The sequence below is a fragment of the Pristis pectinata genome, chromosome 10, assembly GCF_009764475.1.
Source record: "Pristis pectinata isolate sPriPec2 chromosome 10, sPriPec2.1.pri, whole genome shotgun sequence".
In the NCBI taxonomy this organism is placed as follows: Eukaryota; Metazoa; Chordata; class Chondrichthyes; order Rhinopristiformes; family Pristidae; genus Pristis; species Pristis pectinata.
In genome coordinates, this window is record NC_067414.1 from 96,197,006 (window position 1) to 96,217,435 (window position 20,430).

General features: G+C 42.4%; 1 protein-coding gene across 1 annotated transcript in view; it reads right to left on the reverse strand.

Moving 5' to 3' along the window:
- Positions 1-20,430, reverse strand: part of LOC127575539 (serine/threonine-protein kinase MRCK alpha-like) — a 367,516-nt gene that overhangs the window by 80,723 nt on the left and 266,363 nt on the right. The window contains 3 exon segments of the mRNA XM_052025471.1: positions 842-947; positions 8,885-9,009; positions 10,941-11,046. Coding sequence (XP_051881431.1) covers positions 842-947; positions 8,885-9,009; positions 10,941-11,046 — 337 coding nt within the window.

A 20,430-nucleotide genomic window follows, 5' to 3' on the forward strand; every position in this document is an offset into this window, starting at 1 on the left:
AGAGGGGGAGCAGAGAGAGAGGGAGTGGAGAGAGAGAGAGCAGAGTTGGGAGGGGGGAGTGGAGAGGGGGGGAGTGGAGAGGGAGTGAGTAGAGAGAGAGAGAGAGAGAGAGCAAATAGAAAGAGGGAGTGAAGAGGAAGAGTAGAGAGTGGAGGAATGAGAAAGGTATAAAAGAGGGGGAGAGAGAGAGGTGGGAGAAAAAGAGGCACTGGTTACTGAAGAATTCTATTAGGTGCTGGTCCCTAAGAATAATGGAAACAACTCATGTAACACATCCCTCCCTCACAGATAGACTCTGCCCTGAGCCATCAGCAGATGGATGCTCCAGATGAGGTTTCACTTCCAAAACAAGTCAGGCCATGGACAGCAGGACAAGTCTCCTTGGAGAAAACATCCTGCACCTACTTTCAATGTTAGTCTTCAACTGTCTGCTTCGTTGAAATGCAATGTGGTTAAAAGGCTGGATACTGTGAGAAATGTCTTTGAGATGGGTTCACGGTTTATCAATCCTTTCACAATTGTTTGAACCTCAGACATTTTCCTTTGCCACCCCACACTTTAATGTGAAACTGCGTGAGGAAGTTGAGGGTACAGCTGTAAAGATAAGAACATTTTGTAAGGAAGGTTAGACTCATGGGATGGGTGTGCCATGGGTTGGGAGAGGGGTGGCAGGGAGAGCTATGCAATTGTTTAGTCAGGTCATTCTGGTTAGGCCACTGGGGTCTCAGCAGAGCAGTTGGTCTTTTCCTATCTGACCATTTAGTAAGTTGGTAAAGCCTGACTGCAGTAAGACAGATTATTGGGTTTTAACAGCTGGGAGTTGAAGAATAAATATCCTTACTGTTGCTCGTGCTCCCAAACTGGAATTTCTCAATGACTCCAACTCCTCGGTCATCTTGGTTGCCAGTGCTTGAAGGTAGCCCCGAGCATCCTTCTCATCACTCACCCTGAGAACAGTAAATACAAGTATGTTATGACAATGTACAAGAGGATCTCCACTCAGAGGGAGGGGTTGGCTGGCTGCCCTTTGTAATGGTTGCATCATGGTCTGGTACGGCAATTTGAATGTGCAGGAGTGTAAGAAGCTGCAGAGAGTAGTGGACTTGGCCCAATACATCACGGGCACATCCCTCCCCACCATCGGTAGTATCTACATGAGGTGCTGCCTCAAGAAGGCAACATCATCATCAAAGATCTCCACCATCCGGGCTGTGCCATCTTCTTGAAGCTACCATCGGGCAGGAGGTACAGAAGCCTGAAGTCTCACACCACCAAGTTCAAGAACAGCTACTTCCCTTCAACTATTTAGTTCTTGAACTGAACTGCACAACCCTAATCACCTCAGTATACCAACACTCTGACCACTTTGCACTGCAATGGACTTTTTTTTGTTTGAATTGTGTTCTTTCTTGTAAAAACTGTGTATAATATGTTTAATTTGTGTTTTCCTTGTGAATGTTGCCTATCTGATGCTCTGTGCCTGTGATGCTGCTGCGAGTAAGTTTTTCATTGCACCTGTGCACACATATACTTGTGCACATGACAATAAACTCGACTTTGACTTAATGGCACTTGTGACTGGGGTACACAATAGACTGGTTCCAGTATTTAATAGTAGGTTTAACCACAAACAGCTGAGAGAATGAATGAACAAAATTGACGATGTAACATTTGCCAGTAGATTCTTGATACATTTACACAAGATTTGTACTCGGGCAGCTGAGCACCCCCATCTCAGTGCTTCCAGCTTAACAAGGAAGGGAGAGAGACAAAAAGCAGGAAACTACGAGCCAGTTAGTTGCTGGGAAGATGCTGGAAGTTTGTGATCAAGAAGAAACAGCCAGTCATTTAGAAAAGCTTGTTGTAATCAAAACAAGTCAACAAAGTTCTATGAAAGGGAAATCATGTTTGACAAATTTGCTTGAGTTCTCTGAGGACATAACAAGTAAAATTTATAGAGGAGAACTTATGGATTTTCAGGAGACATTCAATAAGGTGTTACATTAAAGGCTAGTGCACACGATGACAGCTCACAGCTTATCATAGAGTCACAGAGCAATACGGCACGGATACAGTCCTTTCAGCCAACCTGTCCATGCTGACCACGGTGCCCACCCAGCCAGTCCCAATTTCCTGCATTTAGCCCATATCCCTCTAAGCCCCGCCCTTCCATCCAAGTGCCCCTTAAATGATATTATTATACCTGTGTCACCCACTTCCTCTGGCAACTCGTTCCATATACTCACCACCCTCTGCATGAAAAAGTTGCCCCTCAGGTCCCTTTTAAATCTTTCCCCTTTCACCCTAAACCTATGCCCCCTAGTTTTGGACTCCTCTACCCTGGGGAAAAGACTGTTACCGTCCACCTTATCGATGCCTCTCATCATTTTAAACACTTCTATAAGGTCGCCCCCTCATTCTCCTACGTTCCAAAGAATAAATACCAAGCCTAACCAACCTCTCCCTATAACTCAGGCCCTCTGGTCCTGGCAACATCCTCGTAAATCTTCTCTGCGCTCTTTCCAGTCTAACAATGTCTTTCCGATAACAGGATGACCAAAACTGTCCACAGTGCTCCAAGTGCAGCCTCACCAACGACTTATACAAATGCATATCAGACTGCATTATCATACAGATGACAGAGTCAGAATAAATGGGTCTTTTTTAGACTGGAAAGATGGAACTAATGACTTGGAGAAGAAGTATTCAAGCTTGCTGATGACACAAAAATAGATGAGAGGGTATGCTGCATTGAGGACATTTAGACTCTGTAACAGGATATTGATAGGTTGAGTAAGTGGGCAAAAAGTTGGCAAATGGAGTTTAATGTAGGAAAGAGTGGTGTCATGCAGTTCAGTAGGAGGGATCAAATTACACACTATTATATCAACAAAGACTGCAAATGAGTAGAAGATAGGTGTTCATGAAACACAAAAAGTTTGCACGCAGATGCAGCACAGGAAGGCAAATGGCATATTTATTGCTTGGGGTTGAAGTTGAGATGTATCACTAAAGTTGTACAGGGTGTTGGTGAGGCTGAATTTGGAGTAGTGTGCATGCTTTGGTCCCCTTATTTAGGGAAGGATATCCTAGCATTGGAGGCTAATTCTCCGACTGGGATCTGGACTGTCAGTCCAGATGAAAGGTCTCAACCCAAAACATTGACTGCCCATTTTCCCCCCATAGATGCTGCCTGACCGCTGAGTTCCTCCGGCATTTTTTGCGTTGCACTGCAACAATGCCACTTGTGGGATAGTCTCAAACAAGGGGACATAGTTGGAAGGTGGCAGTCATTTAAAACTGAGGTGTGTAGGAATTTCTTCTCATAGAAGGTGGTGAATTTCAGGAATTCTCTACCTTAGACAGTTGTGAAGGCTAGCTCATTGGAGGTACTTAAAGAGGACGTAGGTGAAGTTTTGAAAGTTTGGGGAATTGAGGGCTATCTGGAACTGGCACAAGAGAAGTCGAGGCCATGATCGTACTGAATGGTGGGGCAGGTTTGAGGTGCTGGGTGATCCACTCCCTGCTTCTATTTCCCTGTATGTATTCTTGCACATAGTAGAGCCACTGCTTTTCGGCGACAGAGACCCAGGTTCAATCCTGACCTCGGGTGCTGCCCGTATGTGGAGTTTGCATGTTCTCCCTGTGACCATCTGGGTTTCCCGCAGGTGCTCCAGTTTCCTCCCACATCCCAAAGACATGCAGGTTGGTGGGTTAATTGGCTGCTGTATATTGCCCCGTGTGTAGGTGAGTGGTAGAATCCGGGGGAAGTTGATGGGAATTGGGGAGAATAAAAAAACGTGATTAATGTAGGATGGGTGTAAACGGGTAGTTGATGGTGAGTACGGACTCAGTGGGCCAAAGGGCCTGTACCCCCATTGCATCTTTCTATGACTCTATCTCAATTGGTTACACTAAACACCCAATAGTTTCACATTTGGTTTGCAACTGGAACCCAGCAGATGTAAGAATGAAAGCACAAAATGAAGTTTCTCAGTACTGGTTACAGATAAAGGAAGATCAGCTTGACAAGATGAAAGCTTCTTAATTCTTCTACAAAAAAGAAACTTCCTGTATACACTGCATACCTGCATCACCCACTGCTAGCCCCATGGCGACTGTTCTAAGATCTGCAACACTCGCTGGGACCCCCACGTCACCCACGCCAGGCTGCTGTGTTCTGTGCTGGAAATGGAAGCTGCATTGTGTGCAATTCCATCTGTGAGTTCTCCATGTTCCAGGCTGTTCAGCGGTATTTTTGACTGGAGCTTTGTACGCTTCACCTTTATTCTTCTCCTAAAGTGGGTGATGCTCACAAGTCTGCTTGTATTCGCTGTTACCAACTGTCCTAGTTTGGCCCTTTTGAGCAATTTGTTCAGAAATTAGTTCACCAGCGTGCTCTCACAGCAGCTTTGTGGTTCTTAAATGATTCCAGGCTTCCCAGCCACTGGTATTCTTCTAACAAATTCATTCTTTATACACTCAGTCCCTCTCTGTATTGAAGATCTGCTTGAGATCAGTCTCAGATTTACCCTTTACCTTGCTCCTATTTCTACTGCCTCAGTTCAGTACAAGATAGTCTCCTGCTCTTATCTCTTCTATACTGCTTACTGTTTTACATCTGCATCTGATTCCCTCACAGCTAAATTCCCTCAAGACTGCAAGGCCCAAAACCACAGGCATTTGCTTTGTTTATTACTGCTTGCAGTGAGGTGGGATATTAAAACAAAAATTACAGCTGTGCAACAAATTAAAAGTGAATGTTTTTGAACCTTTGTTTAACATTCTGTATTCCCCCATGTTTTCAGACAACTTTCTAAATGTGGCATGTAGCCGAGAAGGATCCCGTGACCACAAGATGGCACCAGGCGCCTAAGTTTCAAACCTCAAAACTCCTTGTGACTGAACGGCTTAGGCACTGAAGCAGCCTTGAATAGAGACCGTCTAAATGTGAAATCATGTCTTACGGCAGTTTATATATTTGAAAAGTAGGATATGCAGAGTTTATTCTAGCTAGTATTGAAGTAACATTGCTTTGAAGTTCATGGGCTGTTAGATTGTGAATGTTTCAATAAATGGGATGTAAAATTAGATTAATATATCAATCATTCAGAATCATCACAAATGTGCATGCAGACTGTAGGCTGCCCTTCATCACCTGTCCCAATTAAACACACACACCAGTTGCTGTTTATTCAGGAGTGAAGGGATTAGATCTAACGTGAGAAAGGAGGAAACAAGGACCGTATGAAATCAGTGCCTCATAGCATTCCCTTCTCTCTCACTTAATTTAGGTTAGGCAGTTCTCATTAGTGTATTTGGCGCTTACTTGCTCAGACCACCAAGGTTATTACAGTGATATAAATAAGGTCCCTGTGGGCTCAGTTTGGCCACACCCCATCGTACTAAATAAAATTCTGAGAATGTGGGACTAATACAGGAATTCCCATTATTATAATTCAGCTAACAGTGCATGTTCTGTTTATTTGGGTCAGCCTTCTGTTCCAACATTAAGGCTTTACAAAGAAAGTCTTGCATTTATATGATACTTTAACATATTGGAAGATGCTTCACGTACAATGAATTACTATAAAGTGCAGTCAGTGTTATTTATGCTGGATCAGGCCCAGTAATCTCACAGCACACACCAAAATCCTCCAACAGCAATAAAATCATCAATCAGTTAATGTGCTTCTTTGATTGAAGGGGAAAGCTTGTTCAGAAGATGGGGCGGGGGGAGCTCTTCAGAAGATGGGGCGGGGGGAGCTCTTGCTGCTTATTTCTGAAAGATGCTGGGGGATTTTCAGCATCCACCTAAACCAATAAAGCCTGGGCTTTCTTTCACTATCTCCTCCTTTTCTTCAGTCCCCAATTATGGCATCACAGCGTCAGTCTAAGGGGTCAACCCACGGACCGAGGACACAACTTACTAGCTCCTTGGAACGTAGGAGAATGAGAGGTGACCATATAGAAACGTTTAAAATTATGAGAGGCATAGGTAAGGTGGACGGTAACAGTCTTTTCCCCACAGTAGGGGAGTCCAAAACTAGGGGGCATAGATTTAGGGTGAGAGGGGAAAGATTTAAAAGAGACTTGAGGAGCAACTTTTTCACTAGAGGGTGGTGAGTACATGGAATGAGCTGTCAAAGGAAGTGGTTGAGGAAGGTACAACAGTATCATTTAAGAAGCACTTGGATGGATACATAGAGGGGCAGGGCTTAGAGGGATATGGGCTGAACGCAGGAAATTGGGATTAGCTGGGTGGGCGGGCACCACAGTCGGCATGGACTGGTTGGGCCGAAGGGCCTGTATCCGAGCTGTATTGCTCTGTGACTCAGAGTGCACATGTGGAGAACAGGAAGAAAATACGTCACATGAAATATAAAATACAATTATTTCCAGAATTAGAGTAACATACAAACATATGTTGGTATGCTTCTTTAATTCTGGAAGTAACTGTTTTTTAAATATAAAGGAACTTTTCAAGGACTTAATTAGTTCAGAAGCATCTGATCTAAATAGAACAGAGGAAATTCAAGCCTATGTGCCTCTGACAGAGTTCAGTACTGGACCAGAGTGCTCACAGCAAGTGAGCAGCTCATTGAAAAGGATTTCACTGAGGCAATCACAATTAATGTGAAAATCTGCGAGGGGGTAGGTACCACGCTCACAAGAAATGTAAGTTGACAGGGATGAACTTACTGGTATGCTTTTCAGACAAAAACCTTAAGCACGGTAAGCATCAGCACAAAGCCTGCACCAGCCAAACCTGTGGCGGGGCTAACATCTGTTCTCACTTGGTCAGGCTTCTATTTTTCTCTTGGATCAGATCCAGTAATGCCACTTTAGGATAATCCCCCGTGCAAAGGTGTGCATTATATAGGGTAACATGCACAAAAAACATGCATTGCTAAAGAGCAAAGCTCATTTCCTAGACCCTTGCCAGTGATGCACCAACCAAGCCAGCATGAGCAGTGCTAAAACTCAACAAAGGCCTTGATCAACAGTGAGCTTTCTTCTAACATCAAAATGAAATTCAGCACAAGTTGACAAGAATAGGGAGTGCAACACACTGACGTAAAAAAAAATTATTCCACGACTTATTTTTTGTTCAAAAGAGCTCTCTTTTCAGTTTCTTATTTTAAGAGATTCTCACCTTTGCTGGGATGTTACAGCGGTTTTAGTATATTTAGCTTATGTAGGTCACCAGAATTGTTCTAGTTACCTAACAAGAGACAGGAATGTGCAGACAGGGAGGAGGGCGACAGCCTAGGCTTCCATATATGAAAGAAGACTGTTACAGGTAGTTCTGCTATAACACATGCTTGCATAACGTGAATTGTTTGTAAAGCGATTGATGGATTAGGGAGCACTATTTGCATTACGTGGCCTGCATTGATTATAGTGCGATCACAATCAGGAAAACCCGTTTAAATCTGTGCTTTGAAGGTAACTACAGCCTGCTCTGCTATAACATGACTTGCTATAATGCGAAGTTTCTCAGAAGCGTAACTATCGCGTTATAACAAAACTACCTGTACTTGTATTTCTTATATCTCTTGTTAGCCCATTTGTTCATCTCCCTTTCATCTCCTGCTTGCTTCAATTCCATTGCTATATGTCATTCGAGAAAGAAAAGTTGTTGTGCTGAGCTATGAATGGCAATTACTGAAATTAACCATGGAGGGGATTTGGTGAACGAAGATGAAGCATTCACAGTTAACCTCTGATTAATTTTGTTAATGTTAAATACAAATTCCTTTAACCAGTTTGTTGGCACTTTGTGTTTAAAGAATGTGTCCAGAAATCTGAATTTTACAGAAAAAGATGAGAAGAACATATTGATGATGAAAACAAAATAGTGGAGGTTTCAGAATTTATGGACCCCAGTCAGAAGGATGTAGGTTTAAAGCTTACCCCAGGTCAGTGCATCTGATGAGACATTAAACTGAAGCCTTGTTTGCTTACTGACATACATGTACAATATCCATGACATCAAAGTGGAGGTGTCAATGAACAAAATGCATCCCTATTAACATCACAAGAACAAATGACCAAATCACTATCTCATGGCACTTGTGGAAAGTTGCTCTGTGTTAATTGGCTGCAATGTTTTCTCCAGCATGTCAGTGACTACATTCCAAGTACTTCATTGCTGGGATGATGTTTGGGATGTCCTGTGGTTATGAAATATTTTGCATAGATTTTCTTCCAAAACCCTGTTTTCCTCCCTCCACCAGTGACCTGAAACGTAGCTGGACCAACGAAGACACAAGAGACTGCAGATGCTGGAATCTGGAGCAACAGACAATCCGCTGGAGGAACTCAGTGGGTCAAGCACCATCTGTGATTCAAGAACTCAACACCACTCACAGCAAAACAGCTCCGTTGATTGGTACATAAACAGTCATTCCCTCCACCATCTGCGCACTGTGGCAGCAGTGTGTCCCTCTATGAAATACAGTGCAGTTACTCATCAGGACTACTTTACAGTGTCTCCCAAATCCACAAACTCTGCTACCAAGAAAGACAAGGGCAGTAGCCATATAGAAACACAACTGCTTGCACGTTCCCCTCCAGGTCACTCAGAGGAATATCACGATTCGTTCATTGTTGTGGAGTCTATCCTGGAATTTCCTACTCAACACCGTGGGAACACCTTCACCAGAATGACATCAGTGATTCAGCGCGGCTGATTATCATCACCTTCCCCAAGGGCAATTAGGGGTGTCAGCAACACCCATAGGAAGAATTATGACAAAGTAAGATTTAGCTTCTGGCTTTACATTGTAATTGCAAAGCTGCTTTGTGGTGACTGTACTGTAGAGTAAAATCTCTGAAAGAACTGGTTTTCAGCAGCACTGCTCACTAACAAGTCACTAACCATTGGATGATCTCTGTGATTTGCGCCTCCCAGTGTGCCACAGATTCCTTCTTATCTGCTAGGTCCCGTAACTCTTCCTCCATTTGTTTGTTGCTTGCAGTCAGCTTCTCAAACATCCCCGTGAGCTGGTCAGAAGCAAGAGCAAAGGTTAAATTGATCATCCACATACTCAGAATTATTTCCAGCTCAATAACAATAGTACATTTATAGGGGAAATGAACCATCGGCCACAGCAAAACTCAAGAACTTGAGTGTTGGAAGATGGAAAGACCCGCCTGAGAAGATGCTCAGCCTGTGGCACCAACCCTTAGCAAAGAAGCATTCAAAACAAAGGCAACTCAGTTGTACCTGCTCTTACATTTCTTAAGCACCATTATTTGAATTGTATGGTTTGTTGGGCCGTTGCTTCATTGGTAGGTACTTCCAAAGCACAACATCAAGAACAGTTAGTATCAGAATGTGAGACATCAAATTAGCAGGACATGGATCTAAAATTTACACCTGGCTCCACTGTAGTCCAATGTGGATGAAGTGCCTAGAACAATGTGGACTATGTAAAACATGAAGGTATTTAGCATGCCCTCTATTCAATAATTCATTGTTAGATCTCCCATAGCATTAAGCATTGTAATTTAGGAGTGTTCCAGGAAAACTCAAGTTGAGAACCTAGAGGAAGTTCATGGTGCAAAACAACAACAGGAATGGAGAGGGTTCACAGGTATTAGCTAAAGCCCATGCTGTTGGACAGAAGCTGTCACAATGCTACCAGTCAGTGGAGACCTCAACTGTAACTACAGGGGAATTCCAATGTTAAATACTGACAGAATTGTCAACATAAATATAAGATGTTTTGGAAAAAGACAAGTGTATATAAATGACTTCTTAACATACCTATGTATAAACAGCTATTTGTATTCAGTGGTTACTTGGTGTGTGATGAGGCACATTCAGGGTATATTTTGGTTATCAGGTGATGATACTGCTTATATGCAACCTCCAGCCCACATTATTTGTTGGACTCCAAATAGCCTCCCACAGGCATCAAGGGATTGCTAATAATGCCCTTCCATATAGCACACATCATAGGTACAGATGTGCATTAAAACAAAGGCTAATCCATAAAATTCTTTTGGCATTAGAGGAATGTTAAGCAGGATCTAGGGGGTCATTCTGTTATTTTTCAAATTATGCCACAGATCTTTAACTGGAAAGTGATGCATTGGTTGAAAATGATGGATGGGGTATCCACCACTGTAGCTCTCCCTCACAATTACATTGCTGTATAACACTAGACTGTACCAGATTTTCCTCTCTGTACCATCCGGTCTCTCAATACATTCCTGAGATAGACCTTGAATTTTGTTAAGCAATGTTCATCATACTATATATCCTTCAAGTAAAAAGATTAAAACAAATGTTATCTTTGATTAACTCATCAAGCTCAAGTTTGAAATCCTGATTGCAAAATCAATTTAAATGAGTTTTTTTTATATTTTAATGTAAAATTCATGACGCTACATAGGTTTTGTATAATCTTTATTAGATGCAAATTTGAGTTCCCCTGGCTTTCATAAAGAGGAAATGCTAAGGTCTCATCAGGCCTTTGAGAAATAAGCAAGAATCTTACAATGATTGGCTTCATTTTTTTTAAAATTAAAGCATTCTTATAAGCATGGTGCAAGTGCAGGAATATGAAAGGCCGGTAGATGTGCTGTATTCAATAATTCTCTCCAGAATGATACCTCAAAGGGCATTTGAGTGAACAATGATCTCTTCAACTGAAATGCATCATTTAAATGTAAATCAGCCACAAAGGACCAATTATTTCACATTTAAAATAGCATGGAAACTGAGAAGGTGCAAAAAAGTGCAGCTGGATATTCAAAACATCCATATGTTCACAGCTGCAGACCCAGATCGGTTATAGCAAACCTTCAAATTGGGGAGACACTAAGCCTTCCCACCCAAAGCTGAACTGCCTTCAGTAATTCTAGACCACAGAATTTGCTCCACACACGGGTACAATATATTGCACAGAATGCCAGGGGAGTCTCACCTTATCGAGTTCATTTGATAGCTTCTTGTTGTCTTCACTCAGCATGATCCTCTCCCGCTCATATTTCTGCTTAAATTCGCCTTCAAACTCTTCCCTTTCATTTTGACTGCATTAACAAATATATATGTACATAAATACACAATACAAATAAGTGAAACTGTCTCGAAATTGAGTTATATTTAACCAGCAGCATCATATCGTTTACACGGAAGACATATCCCCATCATGAGTGCATCCTTGGCATGTTAATTCCAGAATGTGACTGCAATGTAATATGGATAGCAGGGATATGTTTAAAGGAACAAGCAGTTTAAGTAGTTCAACATTTATAAGAATTTGATTCCCTTGTCTTCAAGGCTCAGCTGTCAAACTGAAAGTGTGCTGCAGTCACTGGGAAATCTTAAATGTTCTCCTGTTCCTGTCCTGAAGCTATAAGCACAAGGTTTCGCACAGTCCTACTGGTCAAATGCCCTTTGTCACATATTTTTTTTTACAATTTGGGACAACAATCTCCTTTATGCTGGCCGTGGTGAGGCCACTTAGTCTGGAAGAAACTGCATGAAAGGTTGCTGGATAACGACTGTCGAAAGTGAATTGGATATATACTTAGAATGATACAAAACAAAACAAGGTCATCTTCAAGATCAGCATTTCCACATAGGACTTTACAAGAGCTCTTCCAGAAGCCCCTGCACTTTTCTCAATGCCCTGCAATTTTTTCCACTTTGAGTATTTATCCAACTTGCCTCTGAAAGTTGCTAATGAACCTGCTTCCACCATCCTTGACTACAGTGTAAACTCTACCACATACTTGTGGAGTCATAGGGTCATACAGCACAGAAAAAGGCCCTCCCACCCACCGTCCATGCCACCCATTGTACCTATCTGTACTAATTCCATTTCTCTTCCCATGCTTTGGTCCATTGCCTTCAATGGCTTATCACTGGTTTATATCCCAATTACCAAAAAAAACAAATCACCAGGAAACTGCAAATAGGGCCTGTACATGCAAATTCAAGTCATGAATATATATCGGAAGGGACCAATCCCAACAGGTAGCTCCTGAGAGCACCTCTGTACACTGATCTAAACAATGAACTCCATTCAAATAAGGCAGCTATTGTGTGTTCCATTTTAAAAAAAGAGGCAATGTTTTCTAGGTACCCAAGTTACTCAGTGGTTCTTTGCACTGCAGCACAAAATACTGGGAAACAAGTCCACTGTTTCACTTTCCAAAAACTAAGCCTTCTCGATCCCAATCTGACTGTGGAAAGGAGGCACTTCTTTCAAAGACATGTTCTCCTTGGCAGGGTTTGTTATTTCTCCATTATAATGTGCTACTTCAAATGTTGTACAAACCCTTTGAAATCTCTGCACACTTTCAATCCTGACCTCTTATGCAGCCCCCAATGTTGATCAGTCCACCACTGGGAGTCAAAATGTGTCCTATAATTGCAAATTTCAAAAGATCTGGGGTGTTTCACCAAGTTAAAAGCATGATACAGACCCAAGTGAGTACTGAATACTAACCAAGTCTGGCTTGTTAGGCATATATCATTGCTTCATTACTTAGAAATCTCAAGCAGCAAGGGGGGTACTGCTGTCCTACTGTGAAACCAGCACAGGGACAACTCATCACCCACAGTGTATTATACACTTATCAGATTTTTACAATTTTGAAATTTAGCTGGTCACATCAAAAAGCCAGTTTTAACACATCCCTCATATTATAATGTTGCTGCTTGGATATTTAACTAAAAAAGTGCCCCTGAAGCAACAATGATCACTGCCTACAGCTTCTCAATTAACATCCAACAATACATTACAAATTATTCTGAATACTACACACATGACAACTAGAAAAAATATTTTATTAAGCCTTCTCAAAACTGAAGAATTGGTAGTAAATGAAGTTGAATGTCTAGATTTGGCAGTCAGCTGTAGACTAATCAGATACCACTGGGAGCAGAAAACAAGGGTCAGCAATGGACTCATGCTCGAGACACAAGAGATTACAGATGCTGGAACCTGGAACAACAAACAATCTGCTGGAAAACTCAATGGGTCGAGCAGCATCCATGGTTGGGGGAAGGAACTGTTAACGTTTCGGATCGAAACCCTGCTTTAGGACTGAGAGTGGAGATGGCTGGTATAATGAGGAGAGGGGAAGTGGTGAGTGGATTGAGGAGGGGTGAAAGATGACGGGCAGGTTTCACCAGGGAGGGGAGTGGGTGGAGCTGGGAGACAGTGGCGGGTGGATGATAGATGGAGGCAGGCAAAGATGAACAAATAATGATAAAAGCAAGGTGGGAGAAGGGGAGGGTGAAGATTGGAGACAGCTACTGGGGGGTGATAAGCAGGAACACAAAGGCTGGAATCTGATAAGTAAAGGAGTGATAATGGGAACCATTAAGGGAGAGGTGAATGGCAGATGGAACCAGAACCAGATAGGGGAAGGGGCGGGGGGAGAGGAGAAGGGGAAACCTGTGGGTAAACTATGTGTGTAGTGGGTGGATGGAACAACCGGGGGGGGGGGGGGGGGGTGGTCAGTGGGTGATGGGGGGTTGAGGTTGGGAAAGGGGACAAAAGTGGGAGGACCAGAGAAGGATCAGAAGGGGGAATGGGGAGGGGGAACCCACTGAAGGGGAGGGTTTCCTAAAATTGGAAAATTCAATGTTCATGCCTTTGGGTTGTAGACTACCCAGGCAGAATATGAGGACTCATGCTCACTTGATGTTCACAAGGCCAACTCGAGTATAACTCTTCTTCACAGCATTAATGTACCACGGGATCTTGGGGTCCAAGTCCATAGCTCACCGAAAGTGGCCTCTAAGTAGATAGGGTTGTAAAGAAGACATATGACATGCTTGCCTTTATTAGACGCGGCACTGAGTATAAGGGTAAGGAAGTCACAGTGAAGCTACATTAAACTTTGGTTAGGCTGCACTTGGAGTATTGTGTGCATTTCTGGTTGCTCCATGGAGGATGTGGAGGCTTTGGAGAGGGTGCGGAAGTGGTTTACCAGATGTTGCCTGGATTAGAAGGTATGAACTATAAGGAGAGGTTGGACAAACTTGTGTTCTTTTCTCTGGAGTGTTGGAGGCTGAGGGGAGAACCAATAGAAGTTTATCAAATTATGAGAACCATAGATAAGGTAGACAGTCAGAACCCCTTACCCAGGGTGGAAATATCAAATATTAGAGGGCACAGCTTTAATGTGAAAGATGGAAAGTTTAAAGGAGATGTCCAGGGTGCCTGGAACGGGCTGCCAGGGGTAGTGGTGGAAGCAGTGGTGTTTAAGGGGCTGTTAGACAGACACATGAATATGCAGGGAATGGAGGGATATGGATTACGTACAGGCAGAAGAGAGTTAGCTTATTAGGCATCATGTTTGGTGCAGGCATTGTGGGCCGAAGGGTCTGTTCCTGTGCTGTACTGTTCTATGGTCTATCTGCACTACATGGAGCTTGGGCGGGGAACATGACTGATGCAAAAAAAAATGTAAAACATCACAAACACATTAATGGTCCACAGCTCAAAGCTAAAGGGATGTTGTCCCTTCAGCAAAAGTCACATATACAGCAGAAGGGAAACATGCTGGGGCTACTTAAGTATTTCTTGTATTTAAGGGGAAGGTTTTAGGGTGGTGAAGAAGGAAAATAGGTCAAAAATCCCATTGCAGAAGGACCAAAGATCTGTGGGCAATTGGCACTATTCCAGCAAGACCTCTTTTTTACTCTTAACTTTGGCAGCTTCTGAACTTTCTTGTAAATGCCTTCACTTCCTACATCCTACCTACATAGAGTGAAGTACTGGTTTTACTGAATTACCAGTACCACTGCTGATGGTAGCACTGGAACAATGGGGAAATGGAAATGATCGAATGAAGGAGCACAGCAGTCCACCATTCATTCACTGTGCCTGTATCAGCTTAGTAATAGAACTCATTTAGTCCCATTCTTTTGTCCTTTCTCCAGACACCTGCAAACTACTTCTTATTGAGAATGTACCATGTATTGTACAAAGTTAAAATGCAATGAATCTCCTTCATACCCTTACGGAATGAGGATGTTTAAGACGTTAAAGCTGTCATTTGAGATGACAGTCTGAGGAAAGTATTGTAAACATAAATTTAAATCAGCACACAACAGAACATACACCTAAATGAAGCTCTCAGTCCTCTGTTGACTGCAACATTCCTATGCCATTTCAAATAAATTGCAAAGCTGACTTACATTTAAATGTCAAAGTGCATTTGATCATATGATAACCTGACCAGATATCTTGATCCTTGGAGAGGAACAACAATAGGGCCACGTAACACGGTAGGTCCCCTCGGTCCGTGAATGGGAATGCAGAACAGGATAGACTTTGATGGTTTACTAGTAGAGGTGTTTTGAATGAAGCTGTCCAAGAGTTTACAGCAGGAATACTTGTAAAGCACAAAGTCTGTTTCAGTTTTACTGTGAAGATAGATCAGACTTTGTGTTTCCCTACAACTCAAATCCCTGCTCCATATTGAGAGATTCCATCTGCATGTGGAGACTAAACATTCCATGATCTACTCGCCCTCCAGCATTCACTCAAAATCTGATTCTAATAATACATTTCACTCTTTCAGAACCATTGACCTATAGATTGCAACAAAATTGTTCCAGGACAAGTTTGTTCTGAAATCATTAGCACTGTTACTGTATTTTTCCAAAAGCCCTGATCTGTCCCAGGAATCAAGTACACCAATGTGACTCCAATTGAAAACGAGAAATTGAAGATAATTCTGTGCATTTCTGGGATTGGATACTGGCTGCAAGGCACTGTGCCTTCTTCAAATCGCAGAAACGGTTATCATCACATCATAAATGCATGTCTGAGCAACAGACAAAGGACAACATCACAGAGAGTGGAGAGATGCAAAATAGATAGAAACAGATGTGCCAGATGCTAAATTGCCCAAAGCTTTAAAATAAGCTTTACTGAAAAAAGGTGGTATTTAGACATAACAGCATCAAAATCTCAGGATATTCCAAATCCAATTGTAGTCACTATTTTTAAATAGATAAGCACACTAATCTATTCATGCATTGCAAGGACACACAAATAGAATGTGACACAGATGACCAGTAAACTTGCTTTTGTTTTATTAGAGGTGCTCAGCATATCAGGTAACATCTGTGCAGACAGCACGATTCTGTTAAAGGGTTCCTGAAACATTAACTCTGATTCTCTCTCCTCAGATGCTCTCTCCGATGTTTTTATTTCAGATTTTCAGGAATTATGTATTTTGTTATTTATTGAGCTCAGAACAGTGGGAGAACTCCCAGCTTCTTCCAATACTTAATTAAATGATTTACATCTGCTGAACAATGGTAGAACCAGGATTTAATGAGGGCAGGCATGGTAGTGTAGCAGTTAGTGTAACGCTATTACAGTGCCAGAGACTCGGGTTCAATTCCTGCCGCTGCCTGTAAGGAGTTTGTACGTTCTCCGTGTCCGCGTGGATTTCCTCCGGGTGCTCCGTTTTCCTCCCACATTCCAAAGACGTATGGGTTAGGAAATTGTGGGCATGCTATGTTGGCGCTGGAAGCGTGGCGACACTCGCGGGCTGCCCCCAGCACACTCTACGCGAAAGATGCATTTCACTGTGTGTTTCGATGTACACGTGACTAATAAAGATCTATCTTAATACCTAATCTAAAATTCTTAATACAACAAGGAAGGGCAATATCGACTAAATGGTACAATTCTAACAAGCGTGCAGGGAGAATGGGACCTGGGTGTATGTGTAAAAAGTGTTTAGAAACAGCAGGGCATGCCGATAAAGAGGTTATAGAAGCAGCAGGGCACGGTGATAGAGAGGTTACTAAATCATGTAAACCAGGATCGGGAGGCATGGAACACAAAAGTAGGGCAGTTATGTTGAAAATGTCTAAGACACACGTTATACCGCAGCTGGAGTATTGCATCCAATTCTGGTCACTTCAGGATGACAAGATCCTAGATTAGCTGCAGAAAAGATTTACTAGAATGGTTCCAGGGATGAGGGATTTCAGCTACCATGTTACACTAGAGAAACTGAGATGTTCTGACTGGAACAAAGACACTTTGATACAGATGTACAACATCATGATTGGTTTAGATTGGGTAAATGAAAGGAAGTTGCTAATATTAATGAATATTTTAAGAACCAGAAGGCACAGATCGAGAGTTATGGGCAAAGGATGCACGGAGGATGCAATAGAAATATTTTTACATAGATGATCTGTAACTCACAACCTCTTAGGTTGGTGCAAACAGTCGATTAAAGCTTTCAAGAGAGAAATGGATAAGCAGTTGAGGGAAAATAATTTGTAGAGATATGGGGAAAGTGCAGGGAAATGAGACTAATGGCATTGTTCTAACAGTAATAAGTTACCTTCTGTGCCTTAATGATTCTTTTAATATGTGATTTTAAAGTTACTCCCTAACAATCAGAACATCTGGTCATTTTCCTACATGATGATTCACAAGTACTCCATCGGTGGCACAGCACATTTGAAGTTCGCAGCACTAACCTTAGAGGTAGATCACGGCCAACCCTTGAGCATCCTCACGTTGCATGCAGAAAAGATTTAGTAGAATGGTTCCAGGGATGAAGGATTTCAGCTACCAATTTTATAGTTTTTTTTATACAACACTCTGAAAGATTTCAAATAAGTCTTATTGAAAGTCATTTGACTTGCTTCATTAAATCAAGTGGTTGGAAGCTTAACCTATGCCTTTGGATGATTAAATGAGTTGGGTAGCGGTGACAACAATGCAAACAGTACAGGAACTGGACGAAAGAATGGTTCCAATTGCCTTTCGTTTTGCTAAAATTTTTGCTTTCATACTCAACTGCACTGACTCATGCAGGATTTACCAGTAGGAACAGGTTAAGAGCTCGATGAAAGACGGGTGTTCCAACTTTAAGGGATTGCCAGCGGAACTATCAAATTGAATGAATCTCTTTCTGTTCCCTCTGCCTCAATCTTTCAGAATAATGACTTACCTAACATATAACAACTAGCTCAAAAGAACAAGGGGGCAGATTTCCCACTGAGTTCTGCCGCAAGATAAGCTTGCCACTGGGCTATTATGTAATATAGACAGAAGTGCAGCCTTCCATTCACCAGAGCTTCAGTGCCAGAACATATGTGTTGCCAGCTTCCCCACTTCCCAGGGTGGGAAATCTACTTAACAAGCCTGCGTCAAGTTAGACCTGCTGCAAGTACAGCAGTCTCTTTAAAATGAAAGGGAAACATCAGTGGTTGGGAAAAAGTAGAGATTTTTATTAGGTTTAGTCAACTTAAGTGTTTTTAGTTATTGTAAGGCGGTTTGTTTTATATTTCAACTTAAGTAATGATTATAATTTTAACTTTTTTTTCAAATGCATGAATGTCAGACATTCAGAAACATTTAATAAGGGTGACAGCTTTGGCAGTGAGTGAGCCTCGGGGATTGGGTGAAAACCTCACAAATAGAGTTTAATGTGGGGAAGTATGCATGTCAGCAAGAGTTTCAGAAGGCAGATTGGAGAGAGACTGCAAATGAGTGAAGGTCAGAGGGATCTGGGTGTTTCAGTGCAGGAATCACAAAAACATTAGCAGACAATCCAACAAGTAGTTAAGAAGACATTTTGGCCTTGATTGTGAAGGGGTTGGAGTTTAAGAATAGGGAGGTTTTGCTAAAGTTATACAGGGAGTTGGTGAGGCCACACCTGGAATACTGAGCACAGTTTTACCTAAAAAAGGTTGTAGCATTAGAGGGAGTCCATAGGAGATTCAGCAGGCTCGTTCCTGGGATAATAGGGAATTGTCTTATCAAAAGAGGCTAGAGAGTTTTGGTCTGTTTTCCCTGGAGTTTAGAAGAATCTGGGGTGACCATATTGAAACACATAAGATCAAAAGGGGGCTTGACAGGGTAGATGTTGGGATATTTCAACTGGTGGGAGAGTCACTAACAAGGGGACATAGTACAAAATAAGGGGCCAGTAATTTAAAACTGAGACACATAGAAATTTCTTTCGTTAGAGGGTAATGAATCTCTCGAATTCTCTGCCTCAGAGAGTGCAGGAGGCCGGATCATTGAAAGCATTTCAAGTAATAAATATTTGAAAGTTCGAGGAATCGAGGGTTACTGGGAACTGGCACAGAAGAGCAGCTGAAGCCAGCATAGATCAGCCGTGATCAACTGAATGGTGGGACAGGCTTGAGGGGCCTGGGTGCACGCAAGGCAAAGTTTTTCACTGTACCTTGGTACATGTGATAATAATAAACCAATATGTTCTGTCAGTGCACTAAGAGAAACTCTGAGTTGCATTGCCAAACTGGGCCAATGCAATGTAATGGGAGACAAATCCTCAATGGAAGAAGCAAGTCAGCAAGTGATCTTAGGATCACCAGCTATGAATCACTCCGTAGAACATAAAAGAGGAGGAGGCCAATTGGCCCCTTGAGCCTGGTCTGCCATTCAATATGACCATGGCTGATCCATTCTTGGCCTCAATATCCTTTCCCACTCTGTCCCCACGTTTCTGACGCCTTTGCATCTTAAGTGCTTGTTAGTTTCAGAGAGGAATATGTTCACCGACAGCCTGTATAGCTCTCCGGTAAAGGGAATTCAAAAATATTCAGAACCCTGAGAGAAGGAATTCTTCTGCATCGCCTTCTTAATTGGGTGACACCTTATTCTGAAACTGTGCCCCCTGGTTCTGGATACGCCCCCTTAGGGAAGTAACCACTCAGCATCCAGCCTGAGATTCCCCTCACAATCTTATATTTCAATGAGAAAGTTTCTCATTCTTACATACTCCAGTAGACCCTGCCTACTCAACCTTTCTTCATGCAGGAATCGACCTTCTCAGCACAGCCTCCAATGGAAGCACATCCTTTCCTAAATATGGAGGGCAAGTGTGCACACAATACTCCAGGTGCAGTCTCATCAAAACATCCCTTGTTTTATACTCCATACAACTTGCAATAAGGGCAAACATTCCATGCTGCATCTGCATGCTGTTTCTTTCATGTACTAGATGCCAAGATGCATTGCCATATTTTGTAGTTTTGCTTCATTTAAATAATAACTTCCTTTTTCATTCTTCTTTCCAAAGTGGAAAATCTCACATTCTCCCACATTATACTAGAGCCGTGGACATCAGCTCAGCACAGCCTCCCCTCCGTGGACTCTGTCTATACTTCCCGCTGCCGCAGTAAAGCAGCCAACACAATCAAAGACCCCACCCACCCCAGACATTCTCACTTCTCCCCCCTCCCATTGGGCAGAAGATACAAACGCCTGAGAGCACGTACCACCAGGCTCAAGGACAGCTTCCATCCCGCTGTTATATGACTCTTGAATGGTTCCCTAGTACGACAAGATGGACTCTTGACATCACAATCGACCTCATTATGACCTTGCACCTTATTGTCTGCCTGCACTGCACTTTCTCTGTAGTTGTTACACTTTATTCTGC